At 35.2% G+C, this 13,962-nt stretch overlaps 1 protein-coding gene across 1 annotated transcript; it reads left to right on the forward strand.

The window, feature by feature from the left end:
- The first annotated feature begins 1,960 nt into the window (after positions 1-1,960).
- Positions 1,961-12,680, forward strand: LOC140449989 (cathepsin L-like proteinase). Its single transcript, XM_072543407.1, has 4 exons — positions 1,961-2,047; positions 3,567-3,905; positions 10,098-10,377; positions 12,389-12,680. Exons 1-3 carry the CDS (start codon positions 1,964-1,966, stop codon positions 10,332-10,334), a joined length of 660 nt encoding a protein of 219 aa, XP_072399508.1. The 5' UTR covers positions 1,961-1,963; the 3' UTR covers positions 10,335-10,377; positions 12,389-12,680.
- Positions 12,681-13,962: the final 1,282 nt, after the last annotated feature.

Here is a 13,962-nt window from a genome sequence, read left to right on the forward strand (position 1 = left end):
AAATAGAAAAAAAGAATGGAATAACCACAGAAGCAGAATGGAGAAGACCTGTGTCGTCAAAATAGCAACCTTCTTTAGAGGTATTAATTCGCCAATTAACAAGCAGAATTGCTTATAGAGAGGAAGAAGAAGAAGAAGAAGAATAAGAAGAAGAACTTGCAAACATTTAAAATAACTAGAAACCAGTCTTTTTTATTTATGCATCCCTGTCCTTTAAATCTGATATCTTGGAGAACGTCTACTTTGTACATCTACAGTTATTGGGCAATACTCTGATTTTTGCCTATCTGCAGCATGTTTTGAACATTTCAGGCTCCCAATTGTAATGCCATCGTAATCATAATCGTTGTCAGTTAACCCGTCCGATTTTTACGTTATTAATAGCGTTAGTGATAGCTGAGTTTAAGGTGACCAGGTTATCGACCTATTGCATCCGAGTCCAGTGCCAAGACTGCTGACTATAACTTCTGAACCAATCTCGGTTTACTCCAGTTATAGCAGCTCCAAATCTCTATATGGGGATTTTAAATTTAATTAGCGAACGACAATATTAAATTTAAAATGCCCAAAATCGTGCACTAAATGTATCGTGGACAATAAAAATAATAAAATATTGTTAAGGAACACGATCTACCCCATTTACGTCAATGATTATTGGGTATAAATGTAACATATTTTTTGTCGAGAATGTACAGTTTCCTCTGAACTTAGGTAACCGAAAGGTAAGTGTATTTTATACATTTTTATACATATTACAAGCCCATTGGGCAGTTTTAATGGGTCATATGACCCAGCATGAATCAAATTATAAAACAATACTAATATATGTAATATCAACTTTAGAAACTGTGCCGCCAATTAGGTACACAAAGCATGGGGGTTCAAATTAAGATTTCTCACCCCTGTCACAGCCAAAATATATAATTATTCTATATACCGTTTGGAAACTTTGTGTGTTGCCGTACTGTGTCAAATTACCGAAAATTGGAAAAAATTTTTAACAAATTAGAAGCTTTCCCTGCTCCTGGTACCAATATTTTTGTACGGCATTAGGTCGCAGGTTATTATTTTTGTATTACTTACCTAAGTTATAAATGCAGTATAAAAATGTTTAGCCGGAAAAAGTTACCCCCTTTAGTGGTAAGCTTATCTTACCTGTGACTCACATGTACTGATAAGAATGAACGTCATAGTTTCTAAAGTTGTTATCAGATATTGTAGTATTGTTTTACATGGGGTCACCTGCTGGGTCAAATGACCTATTAAAAATCTTCCATGGGCTTGTAGACTATGACTTGATCTTGTTTCCTTCTCTTACCCACGGCGCAGCATGAGCGTCCGTCCATAATAAGCGCTTCTTTATCGATTAAAAAACAATACTTTAAAATGAAATGAGCCCCAAATATTATCGAAAAAATGAAGTAAGCCCTTATCGGAAAATGATATAACAAGGTTTGAACTTGAATCTAGATTGTTGGTGAATTAAAAAATAATATTATTTACTTGTCTTTTTAAACTTTGGATATGGTAATTTCGCTCTTTTTTCAGTTTTAAATTGTTTATAACTCGAAAACGATAAAGTTTACAAAAAACTACAAGATATCTATTTTGTTCAGAATGATCCAAAACATTAAAAAAATTGTCTGGGCAGAAAAAATTGATTGATAAAATTTGTTTAAAAAAAATTGTAAAAATTTGAACAACTTTTCTCCTGGGCGGTCTCTTGAACTTTATTTTGGGGCATCTTATGAAAATGACTAGGCAAAACATCTCATGGGAATATTTTTCCGAACGAAGCCAAGCTTTTCAACTTGTCTAAAAGGACAGATACAATTTCATTCCTTTAGTACCACCAACATTTTCAGCTACTTTTTTTTCACTTTTTAATCTGGTGTGGAACTTTTTTATTATAATATAATTTCTTTAACATTTTATCTAAAATATTCTTATTTTCAGAAAAAACATGAAAGTGTTTATTTTTATTTCTTGTATAATTGTGGTAATAACTGCCGAACCAGATGACTATGAGCAATGGATTTCTTTTAAGGTAAGTATTATTTTACTTATTTTATAGCAGCAGCGTTTTGGCCGGTCGGGCATAGAAAAATTTTGCCGAACGTAGAAAACCAGGATGCTTTGATCTTTTGTCGACATTTTATTTCGGGAATGATTATTTCGCTAAGCTATATGTGCTTTCAGTGGTTTTCCGGGTTTTATTCCGTGTTGAATGCTTTTGGTTTTAAGAAAAACGATTATTTTGATCGCTTGTTGGTCATTGTCGCTAGCAAAGCTTCTTGCTGATGTTTGAAGATAGATGACTCTCCTGGTCGAGGTGGTTACTTATATAAAGGATTTTGACGCGCTTCTCCCTTTAATTACCAAACCTGGGCATTTGTTTCTCCATGTCTGTAATGCCTATTGAAAATAAATTTTAACTAATATAGGGAATAAGCAACATCCCTGTTTAAGACTTTTTGGTACTGGAAATGGTTCTGAAAGAAAAGCTTTTGTCTTAGTAACACTCAGTTGTTATTATTCTTATGGATGTTGCGTAGATCTCTGATAGACGAAAAAATCATATGTACACAAGTTAAAGTCGGAAGAAAGGATAAAGCAACTAAAACTCTCGATGACCATCTGGAAATATATCAAACTACATTTAAAATAAACATTGGGCACACACAAAATCAGTGGCGGATTTCTTAGAAAGTCTTATGGAGCAAGTGAAGAAACGCTTACAAAAGCTAGCAAAAAAGACTAGATGGATGAAATTTTCAGCTTTTAAAATTCTTTTCCAGTAAATGAATGGTGGATTTTAGACAAACCATTAATGATTTCTACCTCTACTTTTCTACCCCTCTCCTTCTCCTCTTTCTCGTCTTCTCTACGTTTCTCCTTTTCCTTTTTCTCCTTTGGCCTACGCTTCTCATTCAGTTCTTCCTCTTCTTGTCTACGCTTCTCCTTTAGCTCTTCCTTTTCTTGTCTATGCGCTTTTCATCCACTTTTGCTCTTTCTCTTCTAGCCTACGCTTCTCATTCAGTTTTTACTCTTCTTGTCTATGCTTCTTCTTTAGCTCTTCCTCTTCTCATCTACGTGCTTTTCCTTCACCTTTCTACGATTCTCCTTTGCCTCTTTCTCTTCTTGCCCACCTTTCGCTTCAGTTTATTTTATTTTAAAAAATCATGCAGGGAGTCCGGAGGTATATATTTATTTCTTTTCGACAGATCTTGCCTTAACCATTTACAATTTCTTGTTATTTTTCTTTTTCTTCTTTGAAATCAACTTTATTTAGAATATCAAAAATATTACAATAATTGTTTATATTATCTCAATGACAACTATAAACTTACTACTGACATACTACTGTTCTAAACTGTCAAAAAATCTGTTAATATTTTTTCTGACGTTCCAGACTTCACTAGACATTGCATGAATTTTCGATGTCATCTTAAATGTTCTCGAACTACGTCTTCTTTTTCGTCAAGGGACTTTTTATATGTGGGATAAATATTTACAGAACTTTCGTAACAGTAATATAAATGTTACTTTTTAATTTTTGTTTTTAGGCTAAATTTGGGAGGTATTACGGAGCTGCAGAAGACAAATTCAGATTCCAAATTTTCCAAAAGAGACTTCGTGGTATCGAAGAGCATAACGCAAAATATGAAAGAGGAGAGATACAATGGCGTAAAGGTATTAATCAATTTACCGATTGGACTGACGAACAGTTCGAGTCTTTGTTAAATAAACAAGTTCTTACGAAGCCACTGCTCAAAAATAGTTTGGGAGTTTACAAAGCTGATCCAAATGAACAATTAGCAGCGTCTGTTGATTGGAGACAAAAAGGTGCAGTGTTAACTGTAAGAAATCAGGCTGGCTGTGGAGGCTGTTGGGCATTCAGTGCTGTAAGTATTACTGAGTAATCCTGAATCCTGAGTAAATCATACATAATTATTTTGAAACTTAGTCATTTAAAATTGTGTTCATAATTTGGTTAAGCACATTTCTTAAGTGTTTGATCTAAAGTGTGATAATTATGTGGGTTATTATTTAACTTTCAAGGAATAACCTGAATGTACTATTCATTTTTTGATTTTTTATTAAAGTTAAATTTAAATTTTCTGGATTAAAAAAATGTGCTACTATAGTATGCGGTCTACCTCGAGGGTACGACCTACCTGAAGGATTTGCACAAAATAATAAACTGCAAGAGAACTTTTGTAGATAAAATATTTATTTACAAGTAATAAACATTTGGAGCCAAATAAAGACTCAATTAATAAATAAATAAAAACGATTTTGTAAATCTACCAGGCTATTTTGTTTGACAAGTGGGGTTGATATTTACGCATACCCTGGAAAAGGATTACGGTGTTGTTGCCTTTCATTATTGTGTGAAACCCCTTCTGAAAAAAGATTATGGTAATTAGCAGCTCATGTTTAAAGTACCGACAAAAACGATTTTTACAAAATGAATAAAACGTATGAGTCAGAAGAATATTATTATTTTGCTTTTAGAAATTAATACTCTGTCATATCAATTTACTATTTTAAGGCCCGTTTTCACACTACGTCTTATTGTACGTTTTTTGGGTCATATAAAACGTACGACAAAATGTACGTTTTGTCCAGTGCATACACACTACGTTTTTCCTTCCGTTTTCTACCTCATTTCTAATTCAGAGTCTTGAGTTGTGTGAAGTTTGTTTAGTGTTTTTTTTATTATGGATGAAACACGGCTGCTTTCTTTTATTTTTTCAACCCTAACGATACTATGACTGAGGAAAAAGGGGATGAGGAGGGAAAGGACAAGATGGTCAGGAGAGTGGGCTTCTAAAAAGAAGCCAGTATTCCCACGTCTCGTTACTAAAAGAACTGAGAGGCGAACCAGATGACTGGCGCAATTATTTGCGAATGGACACCTCAGCCTATTGTCAATTGCTAGAGTTGGTAACACCATACATATTGAAATAAGACACCTCATAAGAAAAGCCATTACACCCCATGAAAAACTCACAGCAACTCTCAGATATCTTACAACAGGACACAGCGTCAAGGACTTAAGACTTGTTTACACGAGTAGAGTTGTGAGAAGAGTAGAGTAGCGAGTAGAGTCGACTCTACTCGCTACTCTACCAAAAATGGCTTGATACCGTTCACACGAGGAGAGTTACAAGTATAGTACTTTTATAGTATATTGTCGAGTAGGTGTTTGTTTAGTACAAAATGAATTCAAGAAAAAGAAAATTAATTCAAAATTGTGTAGCTACTGTTGCAAATGCATTGAGGTCGCTTTGTAATAAAGAAAAGAGTGGATGAGAGAGTGTGAGAGAGTGGCTTAAAAGAAGGAATACACATGGGGCCTCAGCTCTTTTATCTTGATAAGAATACATTTTTTATTTCTTATTGTGTTTTTTATTAACAAGTAATAAAAACCTGTAACTTGCCCGTGAGCCTTCAGTTTCCTTGTTTTTTTTTGCACCTTTCATGATTGCTTCCATAGGAGTGAACCATTTCACGTTCGGAACGTATACATCGGCTGAACCTGAACCCCATTTTTTTGATTTTTGTATTTTTAAACACTCTTGATTATAAGTGCACCTTATATTCTTAATTTTTTGCTTGAGCTCGTTTACTCCAAAGCCCCCTTTTGCCATTCTATGGAATTTAGGTAGTGTACACTACCTAAATTCCATAAACACTGGTATTCGCCATATATCTCTACAAGTTTTAAAGTGAAAGTGAAATGAAGTTCATCTTCGGTGAACTTCATTTTCACTATTTACACAAAACACAACTCCGACGGAATGACAGCGTCCCTATGCACTCTCCTACCTACTCTACTCTACCAGAATTGATCGCGTTCCATGTGTAGAGTGCGCAGGCGAGTGGATATTTTGGCGGTGGTGGTGGTAGTACTACTCTACCAAGTACTTGCATCATTACTCTACCTGTGTAAACGGGTCTTTAGAGTTCACAACCATAATATCCAAACCAGCGTTAAGCCAAATAATTCCTGAAACCTGTAATGCAATCTACTTGGTTTTAAAACAGAACTACTTGAAAACTTTTATACAATTCAATAAATTCCCCGAGAAAATCGTGGATGCATTGCCGCAAATCTGACATTATTAGGATTTTTTAAGAAAAATGAAGCGAACTGCAGTGGAACTAGTCGTCAAATAAGTCAAGATCAGACGACTTGTCTGAACATGTATTTTCACGTAACGTTTTATCCTATCAGTTCTCGCAAAACTATGCTTCTCCCATCATTTCTACGATCTGACCTTGGATTTCATTTCGATTCGACAAGACGTACGTTTTGCTGTTTACATGCCACGTTTTATTGTATAGGATTTGTCCTATCCAACAAAACGTACAATAAGACGTAGCGTGAAAACCGGCCTTTAGTTGGGATTATGCCATAAAATTAGCTTATTCGCTAACAAATTAAATTATTATTTAGTATAAGGGTAAAAAACAATAAAAATAAAAAAAAATAAATTAGTCAATTATTTTTCTTATTGCAATTCTTACAATTATTTTTAATTATACAGTAATCGTTATACACATTATTTCTACTGCATATTTCACACATTTGTCTTTGTTTCCTGTCCATTTTGTTGGGAATATGTGACAACTTTTCCTTGTTAAAACTGGAGGTTTTTCTAGTTTTTGTTATTTATTGTGTGGTTCAACAGTTACGAAGTTCTAAGCCGAAAACGGATTTTTAAAAAATTTATTTTCGTAACAAAATTCATTTATGGAACGTACAAGTATGGTAACAACTACAAAACAAAAAGCTCTTAATCTAATTAAACAATGGTATATATAGTCTTTCTATATGTCGTCACACATTGGATAATCCAGGGACGTAACTCAACTTCCTATAAGCATTTTTCAATACACTGTTTTGTTTCCCATTGTAGTCCCCATGATTCACTTTTTAAAATTTGAAGCAACACTAGTTGTTCTGCTATCGTTGTAATAAACAATCTTTGCTTTTCATTTTTCTTTTCATTTTATTTTGGATGTAAATTTGTCCAAGTAATAAACGATGCTACCCCAGCAAAGTCTAAAATATTCATAAAAAATGCAAAAGGCCAACGGTTAATTCGTCTTTTTCACGTATATTTATAAACCATTTGATTTATTTATCTTCACCATATTTTGTACTGTTATAACAGAGTATCATATCTGGTTTTTTGTCAACACCATCTGCACAGTAAGCATTGTGATGCATGGTAGACAGGACTAGGACACTTTTTTGTTTTTTCGGAACGTAAAAAACAAGAGATGCTTTTGGAGTAAATCCGAAAATTGAAGATTTCTTTAAACGGTTCTTATTTGGTAGAAATTTCCGAGGAATAAATCTCTTATTTTTTTATTCACTGTGCCCACAAGAGTTGCTTTACAGCTTGAGATGCAAGAAATTTGGCTACTGTATTTCCGTTTTTTCCTGTATATTGTATTCCACATAAAGGGTAATATGTTTCCGAGTCACAGGCCCACCATATTTTCATTCCGTACTTATCTGGATTTGAAGGCATATACTGCTTGAAAGGACACCTACGCCGATACGGAAAAAGTTGCTCGTCTACAGTTATGTTTTTTCCTGGTAAATAGTATTTCTGAAAGTTTTGGTTGACTTGATTCCACACATCGCGTATTGCTGCCAATGTGTCGTTCGTTCTTCGTTCAGACCTCGTGTCCTTATCGTCACATCGAACAAATCTTAGCAAATTTTTGAATCATTTTAACTACAAGGCATTTGATCGCGTTCAGCATACCAGACTAATTACCGCCTTGCAGAGCATCCATCTAGATGAGAAAGATATCAAACTTATTACCAAACTTTACTGGAACCAAACAGCCATTATTAATACCAACAACAGAGAATTAAAGCCAATCAGTATTGAACGAGGCGTAAGACAGGTCTGTGTATTGTCTCCCACCCTCTTTAACGTGTATTCTGAGAATCTATTTAGGGAAGCTTTAAAAGATCAAAAAGGAATTATCATAGGAGGAGAAATAATTAACAATATACGGTACGCCGACGATACTGTGATTCTAGCTGAAAACATCGACGATCTGCAGGAGCTAATTAATAGAGTTGACATGGAATGCACAAATTGGGGGCTGTCGATAAATATCGATAAAACTAAATACATGGTGACCAGTAAAGTGGATATCCGCGCAACCCAACTGATATTAAACCAACAACCGCTGCAGAGAGTTCAGAGATTCAAATACCTTGGATGTTGGATTACCCAAAATCTGGACCCATCCTTCGAAATTCGATGTAGAATTGAACAGGCAAGAAACTCATTTCAAAAATTGAAGCCTCTATTATCCAATAACTCATTAAATTTGGAAATCCGTGAAAAGTTTACAAGATATTACGTGTGGTCTGTACTTTTGTATGTATGTGAAACTTGGACTTTAAACGCCGATATCATGAATAAAATCGAGGCGTTTGAGATGTGGTTGTATCAAAGGATACTAAAAATTCCATGGACTAGCAGAACCAGAAACGAAGAAGTTCTTCGAAGAATGGGACATCAACGAACTCAATTAAATATTATTAAGAGGCGTAAACTAGAATATCTTGGACATATAATCAGAGGACCAAGATATGAGTTCCTTCGACTAATTCTCAACGGTAAAATCGAAGGAAAGAAATGGATAGGACGGAAGAAACTCTCTTGGTTGAGGAATTTGCGGCAGTGGACAGGTTTGACAGCGGACCAATTGCTACACGTAGCGCAAGACCGAGATCAGTATAATAATATTATAAGCATGGTAGTCGCCGACGTTCCGTAGGGATATGGCACTCTAAGAAGAAGAAGGTACATGGTAGCTTTAAATATAGTAGATCCATAAAACTTATAGCAAAGTATATCTACATTATGGATATTGTCATTTAGGTGAGCTGCAGTTAGTAGTAGTCCAATAAAGTCATATAGCTCTGTAGAGTCGCAATATTTCCAGTTATCTGTCCCCACAACTTTTTCGGCTTCTTTGTTTTGTAAACTTCACTATTTCGTTCATAATTTTTTCGTCCAGAAACAAACAAAAGGAATCAACAGGATCATCAGAATCTACACTTTGACCAGGGGCTAACATTACTTTGTGCACTTTGCTTTTTATTATTTCGCAGGATCGCATACCTCTTGTCGGTTGTGGTTGACCCTTCCAGTCGATTCCATGCTTAGTTTCAAAAATTACACACTGTGAAATCTGGGAACTTGTACCTACACATTCTTCCTTACTATCACTTAATACTACTTGCTGATTATCCTCTTCATTTGCTTCCGAAAGATAATCTTCAATTTCAGAATCACTTTCAATGCCACCTACTTCAGATGATTTGCGATGATTCTTCATCATCGGAAATCGGAATCCCATAAATTATTAGCAATATATTGCAGTTCTGCAGCTGATAACGGTTTTCGGGACATTTTATTCGCACTATCTACTTTCACTGTAGTTCAATATAATTTTAGGAGCTTAGTTGTCGACACTAAGATCGAAATAAAACGACTGCTATAAGATGCATTATTTACTTCAAAATACGAGTATGTATAGGTACCTACCTATCAATTATATAGAATATAATTAGATATATATTAGAATAGATATAACACCTATAGTAAGCACCTTTTTGATGTTCACATCAAAGAGATGTTTACATTGTTTGTTACACTTTTAGACTTTAATATTGGATTTTCGGAATCATAAAAGTAGTTTAGATAACGCACAAAAACATTACCTGACTGCCAGATTAACTTCTGTAACAAAGATTTTGACTTTAGGTATAAATACAAATAGAGACCGATGGGTCCGTGTTGCCTCTTTACGTGACAAAATTCTTTCGACGCAAAAATTTCAAAAATGATAATAAATATTTTGAATAGCTCATGACTATGTTGAAGAAAACATACTTCTAAACAAATTCAGTGATGCATAGAATTCAATAAACATTTTTTATCAGTTTATGATAAAAGAATAGACGTCTCGGGCCCGTTGGATCCACCTTGCCAAATTGTTGTTAAGATAAGTTAGATAAGATTAGATTATAAATTGTTATTTTTTAGAGTGCAGCTCTCGAGGGACAACTAGCAATTCACAAAAGACAAAAAATTCCTTTAAGCCCACAACACCTTATCGATTGCTCTAAGCAAAATGCAGGTTGTAGAGGCGGGCGTATGGATTGGGCTTTCGATTTTATTAAATCAGAAGGTCTAAGCTCTGAAGCGAATTATCCATACGTTGCAAGAAAGGCCAAGTGTCAGAAAGATGTAAAAAAAACTGTTACTTCTATCTCGGGATAAAAGATAGTAAATCCAACTGAAAAGGATTTAATTTCAGCTATTGGTAAGTGTATCAGCGTATTTCGATTCTGACGCCACTAGAAAGCATTCTTTTGTTTTACGCCGTACGTGTTCTATTAGCACATGTTTTTTTAAAATAAATTTTGCCATGTACTTATCTGGGTACATGTTTACAATTGAGGTTATTGGCAGTAGGTGTTTTTACGTATATTATTTTTTGTACCTAAGTAGTTTAAAATAGCATCTAATAGTAGTCTACTTAAGGACCCAACTACTGTATAGTGTAGTTATGGAATTATTATTTAAAATCGAAACATTATAATTAAGTTTGTTAATATTACCAGATGGGACCTAAGGGCTTGGAAAAGCACCGTCACTTATCCACTTCCACGGTGCCTTACAGAGGGTACCAGTCAAGTCAAAGTGCCTCCTGCGTAGATTGCATCGTCGATGGATTATTGGTATATCTCACATGGGAAATAAAATAAAAACACTTTTTAAAGGGTGGAGACAATCCAGCCACATAGTCTCAGTTCGAAGAACCGGAGCAGAGCCATGACATCGGACTTCCAGGGTACATAAAACCCTATTTGGGAGCCGAGACCAGACTGGGCGAGAGTCGAAAATGTCGCATGTTTACATGTTTTTATAAGACATTTTCAGATCACTCGGCCAATAGAAAAATTGGGAGATGTTTTAAGGCAGTGCGATGAATAAACACGCGATTTAAGACGACAAAAGGACTTCTACAAGGCTGTGCTACGTCCCCTACTCTGTTTAAAATATTCTTGGAAAAGACACTCAAGCCATGGAGGAGAAAGTGCGATGGAATGGGCATACCAGTAAGAGACGAATACCTATACACCTTAAGTTTTGCCGACGATCAAGTAGTCATCGCACAAGATGAAGAAGATCTCAGCTTTATGCTCAGAAAACTAGAAGAAGAATATAAAAACAACGGAATGGAAATAAACTTAGAGAAAACCGAATACCTAACAACAAAAAACAAGGATATGAGAAACCTAGAGATAGACGAGGGAAGACAAATAAATGGAACAGATAAATTCAAGTATTTAGGAACCATAATATCGAACCAGGGAACAACAGAAGAAGATATAAACAACAGACTGAGACAAACAAGAAACTGTATAAGACAACTAAACTCAGTGTTGTGGGATAAGAACATTACGATAAAGACAAAAAAGAGAATATATAACACCCTGACAAGAAGTATCCTGACATATGGGTCCGAAAACTGGACAATAAACAAGAGAAATAGAGGTAGAATAAGAGCAGTAGAAATGGAGTTCCTGAGGAGAAGCTGTAGACTTACAAAAAGAGACAGAATTGAAAACGCAGAGATTAAGCGGAGAATGGGAGTGCAATCAGACATAATCGACTATATAGAGGAGAAGAGACTATCCTGGTACGGCCACGTCAGAAGAGCGGACAGAGGACGCTGGATAAACAAAATCACAGAATGGAGCCCGATTGGAAGAAGAAAGAGAGGAAGACCCCGAAGGTCATTCAGAGATGAAATCGACGAGGCTATGGAGAAAAGAACCCTGCGAGATGGAGACTGGAATGACAGGGAAAATTGGAGAAAACGGTTGAGTGAAGGAAGACAGTGAAAACTGTGGAAATCCTTAGTAGTAGTAGATGAATAAACACCCTACAAATTTATAATTATTGTTTTTAAGTTTAACTTGTCAATTGACCTTCTTGACCTTCAGTCAATTTCAAAACATGTACAATAAAATCATTTAAGTTAAAAACATTTAAAAGCCAGCATTTTATTCTAATCAGTATGCTTCAGCTCTCTTCAAATGCTTTTAATGTGATTTTGTGCTGTTTTTTTTTTAATTTTGATAAAGAAATTTATTCTATTATAAACAATAGGATTTTAAGTTATTATATTGTAGTATAGCTCTAAAGACGGCTTTGTAACCTGAAAGCGCTCAGCTAGGAATTAAATGCTTTACACATTTTTAAAGTACCTTGTCAATTCATTCATATTCTTAGATAATTAATATAAAATATTTTATTCCTATTAGCTAAAATTGGACCAGTTTCTGTCGGAGTTGGTGCAAATCATTGGAGAGAGTACACAAACGGTATTTATAACAAAACAGATTGCGGGCAACATTCACATGCAGTTGTTGCTGTAGGATATACTGATGAATACATTCTCCTTAAAAATTCATGGGGGAGCAGTTGGGGAGAAAACGGATACATAAAAATAGCTAGAGGAAGTAACATTTGTGGTATTAACGACTTCACTTTGTATCCAATTTTATAAACTGTAAAACTAGTTAAGTAAAAACCTAACAATAAAATTTCGATAGTTTCAATAAATAAATAGCATAAAAATATTATCAGCTTGTTTTAATTACATTTAGAGCACATAATTTTCGAGTACATACAAGTTTTAACTGACTATAATACGAGAGACTCACTGATCAAATAACGTTAATTTGTATCTCAATTTGCGACTACGAGACCATTAACACTTTGACTGCCATATACACAATTGCTGAGCTCAAACCGCCACGTGTTTATTTACATATACAAAGTCAGTAAAGATCGTTTGGTGATGTGTATTCTACAGTAAGCTAGTAAGAGTATGGAAGACGATAGAAGAAAATGCTGAGCTAGTATACTACCCAAACAAAATTCTGCAGGAGATGTTAGTGTCAGAACAAAAGCCAAAGCAACCAAAAAATTACAAAAATATTAACAAAACGGAGCAAAAAATAGTACTAAGAAAAAAACCTTAAAAGCAGGTACCAGGATGTTATACTGGTGGAAAGCGGACACCGAGGAGCTCAGAGATGATTGCATAGCCGTGAGGAGAAGGATAACAAGGACAAGGCATAGAGCATGGATAAACTCTCTTATCGACGAACAAATCCAACTAATCAAAATAGAGTACCGTGCACGAAAGAGAGAACTCTAAAAAAAAACTTCGTACAGAAAAAAAAGACATAAAAGAGAACTGTCTGACAAGCTGGATGAGGACATCTTTGGTCAGGGATATAGAATCGCAATGAAAAAGATTCATGCTTACCCCTCATACGAAATGCCACTAGACAAAAAGCTTAAGGTAACACGGAAGCTTTTTCCGTCCGGCAGATGGCATGAAGTATGACGAGGGAGCTTAGCGGGCCGTATTATTTTTTTAAGCCCTTCTCTCTATTAGGATTGCTGAATATAGGTCTCTCCTAATTCTTGCCATTCATCTCTGTTGTTTGTAAGACGTTTCCAAATTGGTCCTGCAGTTCTTTTAATATCGTCGCTACAGCGCATTTGCGGTCTTCCTCGTGGTCTTTTGGCTTCACATGGCCGCCAATTCCCGATTTCGTTATTCCATCGGCCATCCTTAAGACGTTCGTTATGTCCAACCCATTTCCATTTCAGTTTAGCTTCCTGTTTGACAGCATCTTTTACTTTTGTTCTATTACGAATGTCTTCATTGGTTTTGTATGGCCTTTGGGTGGGATACCCAGCATCTGTCGTTCCATAGCTCTCTGAGTTTTTCTCGTGTTCTCCATGTTTATTTTAGTGAATGTCTAGATTTTGAGCTCTATATGTAAGTACAGACAGGATACAGGAATTAAACACTTTGGTT

This window comes from Diabrotica undecimpunctata, chromosome 9, assembly GCF_040954645.1.
Source record: "Diabrotica undecimpunctata isolate CICGRU chromosome 9, icDiaUnde3, whole genome shotgun sequence".
Taxonomy (NCBI): domain Eukaryota; kingdom Metazoa; phylum Arthropoda; class Insecta; order Coleoptera; family Chrysomelidae; genus Diabrotica; species Diabrotica undecimpunctata.

What these genes read in the sequence shown, in the direction of transcription:
- LOC140449989 (XM_072543407.1), top strand. Translation starts at nt 1,964, where the DNA reads ATGAAAGTGTTTATTTTTATTTCTTGTATAATTGTGGTAATAACTGCC. An exon ending in AGCAATGGATTTCTTTTAAG is followed by an intron (nt 2,048 to 3,566) that starts GTAAGTATTATT and finishes TTTTGTTTTTAG; the next exon opens with GCTAAATTTGGGAGGTATTA. An exon ending in GCTGTTGGGCATTCAGTGCT is followed by an intron (nt 3,906 to 10,097) that starts GTAAGTATTACT and finishes GTTATTTTTTAG; the next exon opens with AGTGCAGCTCTCGAGGGACA.